Source organism: Brassica oleracea, chromosome C1 (genome assembly GCF_000695525.1).
Source record: "Brassica oleracea var. oleracea cultivar TO1000 chromosome C1, BOL, whole genome shotgun sequence".
NCBI classification, from domain to species: domain Eukaryota; kingdom Viridiplantae; phylum Streptophyta; class Magnoliopsida; order Brassicales; family Brassicaceae; genus Brassica; species Brassica oleracea.
The window spans coordinates 21,845,899-21,851,021 of NC_027748.1; the positions used below are offsets into that span (position 1 = coordinate 21,845,899).

The 5,123-nt window shown below is 39.9% G+C and overlaps 1 protein-coding gene across 3 annotated transcripts; it reads right to left on the minus strand.

Annotated features, from left to right (window-relative positions):
• Positions 1–418: 418 nt before the first annotated feature.
• LOC106310746 lies at positions 419–4,898 on the minus strand. 3 transcript variants are annotated; one of them, XM_013747974.1, is made up of 6 exons: positions 4,720–4,898; positions 3,422–4,643; positions 2,083–3,066; positions 1,519–1,744; positions 1,096–1,238; positions 561–959 (listed from the first exon to the last, which is right to left on the minus strand). In XM_013747974.1, exons 2-6 carry the CDS (start codon positions 4,637–4,639, stop codon positions 705–707), a joined length of 2,826 nt encoding a protein of 941 aa, XP_013603428.1. In that variant the 5' UTR covers positions 4,640–4,643; positions 4,720–4,898; the 3' UTR covers positions 561–704. The 3 variants fall into 3 exon arrangements, with proteins under 3 accessions (XP_013603421.1, XP_013603436.1, XP_013603428.1); XM_013747967.1 differs by having other exon boundaries at positions 419–959; positions 3,422–4,898; XM_013747982.1 differs by having other exon boundaries at positions 541–956; positions 3,422–4,897.
• Positions 4,899–5,123: the final 225 nt, after the last annotated feature.

Below are 5,123 nucleotides of genomic sequence, written 5' to 3' on the forward strand. Positions count from 1 at the left end.
AGATGAGCCGCTTTCGTTGAAAATATAAAAAGATGTGGGGTCCGCTGCACTATTTGCACAGTAAATTTCCTTCTATATATACGAACGTTTGCGTTCGTTTGTAAATACACCATCCTTCTCCTTCAATAACACATCATCTCTTCTTATCAGTATTATCTTCTTCGTACAGGTATAAAATTTTGCTTTATTTAAATTTTTGCGATATAATAAAATTCCAGTTCTTTTTATAACAATTAGCAAATAACTTGAAATAATAATTTTACCACGAGAATTGCGGACAAACCCCTATTACCTTTATAAATAACAAGTTTATAACTAGTGTACCAAGTTTTGAATTTTGCCGTGGACAATAATAAAAGCAAAATGTTAAGTCAAAGAGAGAGAAAATCAAACGGTTGTGTTCCTAAACAAACCTGAGTGATTCAACAAGAGTAAAATCCCTACCCTTTGCTTATAATATATCATAAGGTATGAAAACAGTGTCAAGTAACGGATCTGATATACATCATTATCACTCGTTTATTGTGTAGAAAGAAAATTCACTAGACCGTACTTTTTTTGGGTCAAAACACTAGACCGTACTTTTATTATCCCTTTTTTACAAGAAAATGTAAAAGAATTTAGGTCTAACACTTGAGGCTTACGTTACACAGATGTCAAAGGTTTACATAAACACACATACATAAAAGAATCAGACCTATAGTTTATAGATCATTGGTTGGAAGCGAACCCATTAGAATAGTGGTTTCTGTGTCTTTTTTTGTCTTTCCAAATAAACCCGAGAGAAATCTTAGAGGCAAGACAGACGTGGAATCTGATTTCTTCCCCGAAACTTGCAGCTCTGCAGAGCTCTTGTTTGGCTTTAGTTGTGTTCCGCAATGGCAGTTTGACAGTCTCGAGAAACATCTCTTGTGGTAAACCAAACCGCACGTCCGGCATTTGTTAACCTCATCTTCCTGCTAATAATCATTTCATTCAATATATGGAACAAACACATCAACTAAGTGTGGAGTTACGATATGGTAATCAAACACAGCCAAAACTGATAGCAGGAGAATGTGTATTATATATCCATAGAAAGCTATCATTGTTCACCTGGAATGGAAATATTAAAGAGGATGTGTCGTCACAAGCTTGTCTGGCGTTACAGGGAACCCCCACATCGCAACAAACTAGGCACTGTTCTGTTATATGCTCCAGAATTTTCTTCCTAACGGTCTCCACGATTGCAGGAAGTGCTGCCAATTCAATCAAGGTTACTGTCTTTAAGTCTCTTGAAGAAAGTTACAATGCAAGGAAATAGATACTGTTAAAAATCAAGCAAGTCGCAGCGTGGAGTTGACTTGTAAATCAATTGCTAGAGAAATATGGAATCTGAATCTAACTTTATTATTTCTCAAGAACAATTATTCATCACCAGTAAAGACGCTGTGTCAGGATGAGGGCAATTATGTATGAGTCAGCATGAGCGCAAACACAGATGTAACTTCAAACCTTGTTGCAAGAAAAGAAATTTACCTGCAAATGGCCCTTTAGAAAGATCAATTAGATCTCTTAAAGCAAAAAAATCAGTGCTCTCAAGAAGGTGTCTCCGAGTGCTGAGTCCTTTGTTGAGTGTCTTGCGGAATGGGCAGTGTACGTATGGAAGCATAATGGTAATTCTTTTCCGGATGCTCATAATATGGTTCAGCGCAGGGACCTTGGAGGACAGAAAAGGATTAACCGCACTTACACATAGCATAGGCTGCAAAACAAGATCGGTGGCCAAAAAGTTTTAGATTATAAAAGCTTCGAACAGGGAGCCAGCTGATAAGTAGATGCAAAATCCAAACACACAGGTGACTTAAAGAACGTAAAAAGGAGACAAATGTAGTTAAAATTTCTTGCACGCTGTACAATGAATGAAATAGAGCTTATCGTTTCACAATTAAACATCTATGTTTGTTGTTGTTAACTTTCAAGCTGGTCAGTGAAATCGACACTCAAAATGAATCAATTTCTACAGGTACAACTAACTACATCATGGCTCAAGCCCTGACTTTTCCATGTATAAATGAATAAAGTACAATAAACCAAAATTACCTGCTCGTGTATGGAGTCCAGATATGATTTTGCCAGTTGAGAAACTGGATAAGGATTAAAATCCCAATGATGTAACACTCTCGCTGGCAGGACAGCCATGTCATTTGTATGGCAGGAAGAACAAAACAATTGACCAGTATATTCGCAAAGCCGAGGCTTGCCCCATCCAAGAGCTTTAACAAAGTCCCGCACAAGAGTGGCTCCATCATCGAAGTATCTGTGGCATCCAGCGCAAATGTAATGCTGAGCTTCTAGCAACTGCTTCACTGATTTGTGAGGTCGAATATCAACAATGAGCGAGATGGTGTTTCCATAGGAAGAACTGGTCGCAGCAAAAGTGTCGCTAGCAGAGCCTGTTGGAGACATTATAGAATCCGACCCAGCAGAACTTGCATCTTGAGGGGACAAAAACCGAAGTAAAGCATTTGGAAGTGTGGGAAAGAAACGGGACTGAAGAAGTGAATTTAAACAATCTTGAATAAGGACTGTCCTTTCAGCAACTGCGTTGGGCGATGTTCCAAATATTTTCCTGGATTCTCTTTCCACAGAGGCCCAAGGTGTAGGAAGCGTCCAGCCTTGATCAGCAAATAAAGATGTCAACCGACGGTAGAGACTATAAAAATCACGGTATCTTCTTTCAATTTCCCACTTGTCCTTCCCACTCCAAACCCTTATGACATACACTGTGTATTCCTTCACCCCAACCAACCTCTCACTCAGCGAGACATCACCTTTCTTTTGCTTCACCCCGACAACTTCTACCCTATCAATCCTAAATCTCTGGGAGACTATTGGAGATGAATCCTCTAGACCAGAGGTTGTAGCAGTTTGTCCCCCATCCCTGTTAGGAAGCGAGAGCTGTAGCTGGAACATCTTGTCACTCTTAGAATACCTTGCCCCAGATGATTCACCAGAGTCGAGCAGTATATCTTCCATATCATGAACAAAATCATCATAGAAGTCGTTAAGTTCTGTGTTCTCCTTCTGCAACATGAGTAAGACGAAACCAGAAAACTTCATTCAAATAATTAAAAAAATCGATTCAAAAGGAGATTCAGTAGAATCCATGAAGTTTACAGATTGCACAGGCATTCCTTAAAATGGGGAGAGTAACACAGCAGTAGTAAAACGAGATCCCGTTAAATTCTCAGATTCACACTATTTAACTTTAAATGTGAGAGGAGTATTATACACTGAAATGCACAATTTCCCTAGAAACAGAGCAGGACATAACCAAAGACATTCTACCAATACAAGCAATACTAAGAGTAAGGTAGATTGATATTTGACAGGCAGAGGAAAATTACGTAGATAAGTTTTCATATATCAAGCAGCTGACCTTAGGTTGTGCATTGGTGACCTGTAAGGCATTTATTACAGGATGAGAAACTGTAGATGATGGCTTATCAGAGTTCGAAGATGCCAACAAAGGTTCTGAGGTGCACTCTCCAAATGGAACTGACTGGTTTGCATTACCAAATGATTCGTGAAGTAGTCCAAAAGAAACATTGCCATCAAGATGGCCAATCCCACATGAAAAATCTTCGTTTCCTAACTGAACTGGTGTGATATCCAGGACATCATCAGAATCACAAGACTGAAGGTAGTTCATGGCTACAGGTCTATCTTCAGTTCGATTGTTGCTAAGGAAGCTGTCTTGAGTAGATTCTTCTTTTACCAGTGATTGAGGAGGAACCACCAAGGTTTTTATATCAACGCTCAGGTCTGCAGAACCTCTGACAGTTATGCTGTCTCTTGCTACACCACCTTGCTCCCTTTGGTTCAGGACAGTTAAATCTCCAGGTTTTAGTATATCTTCACTGTTTTCACGGAATACGCTTAAATCCGGAGTATCCCTAGTGCTCACGGTTAGGTTTGTATGTTCTATCCCTTTTCCTGCATGAGCCACATCTGGAAGCTTAGTGGACATCCCTTCAGTTTCAGCACACCTTTTATCAAAGCCGCTGAAGTCAAATGGAGAGTCATTAAGTTGTGTGGCTTCAAGCTCAAAGTCATCCCAATCATTTGTACCAAAGGCAGTGGGCGAACTGATGAGGAAAGGGTTATCTTTAGACTCCTCTTTATGCTGTAGATTCGGTGGAAAACATAAATTTTGACGAGAATGATCTGGAAGTGAATCATCATCAGAATGCTCACCACATAAAAACTCATTGTCATCCACATCATTAAACTGATCCATGGAGTCTCTTTCAAGTGTAGCTTCATCACAAAGCTTAGCAGCACCCATCACCAAACCATCAGTTTCTTGGATTATGTTGGTGTTCTCGGGGCCAAATCCTCCATCAGCTAACCGTGTCTTAGCGAAAGAAGAGAGCTTTAGAGTTGGTCCCAAGCTAAAATTGTCAAAATCAGAATCCAAGGAATCGTGAAATGGGCCTGTGGAGCCGCACACACTTGGCGTTCCCAAAGCCGAGTTCGCACTACAATACCGATCGAACTCAGATTCGCCACAGGAGGAGTAATGTAACGATGAACACGGAGAGGCATCCATGCCGCCGCTTTCTTCCACTCTCGAGGATTCCTCTCCGTTGTTCATCTGTCTGAAACCACCGATCAAATTCAAAAACCCAACCAGATCGATCCAGGAATACAAACGAATTCGATTCACGGACTCACACCAATTGAAGCAGATCCAAGCAACAAGTAGTTGAAAGAACTTTGTGGGGAACTGAGATTTAGGGTTGGATTCGAGCTCTGAGGATTAGTTTCCTTTTGTTTCTGCCTCGACTTTCTTCCTATTGAGAAGCCAAACGAGACAAGGCATGATTGATTGGCAACGTAGCTGACAGTTTCCACAATTTGTTTTTTTTTTTTTTTTTTTTTTTATTAATTTAAGGCCAATTTAGCAAATAACCAAAATATTGGTGGTATTTGCAAGTTCATGCAGAATCTTTGTGAATTTAGGTTATTCCTTACATACATACATAGGTTGGTGTTACCGTATTGTCTTTGATGGAGTTCAATAATAGGTGACGTGTCTGGGACAAACTGCTGCTTTGGTCTCTAATAAGTAATAACGG

Excerpts from the sequence above, each read along its gene's own strand:
- LOC106310746 (XM_013747967.1), bottom strand. The coding sequence starts at position 4,639 with ATGAACAACGGAGAGGAATCCTCGAGAGTGGAAGAAAGCGGCGGCATG. Across the intron at positions 1,745-2,082 it reads TGGACTCCATACACGAGCAG|CCTATGCTATGTGTAAGTGC; the intron begins GTAATTTTGGTT and ends CTTGTTTTGCAG. Across the intron at positions 960-1,095 it reads CTTTAATATTTCCATTCCAG|CAGGAAGATGAGGTTAACAA; the intron begins GTGAACAATGAT and ends AATGATTATTAG.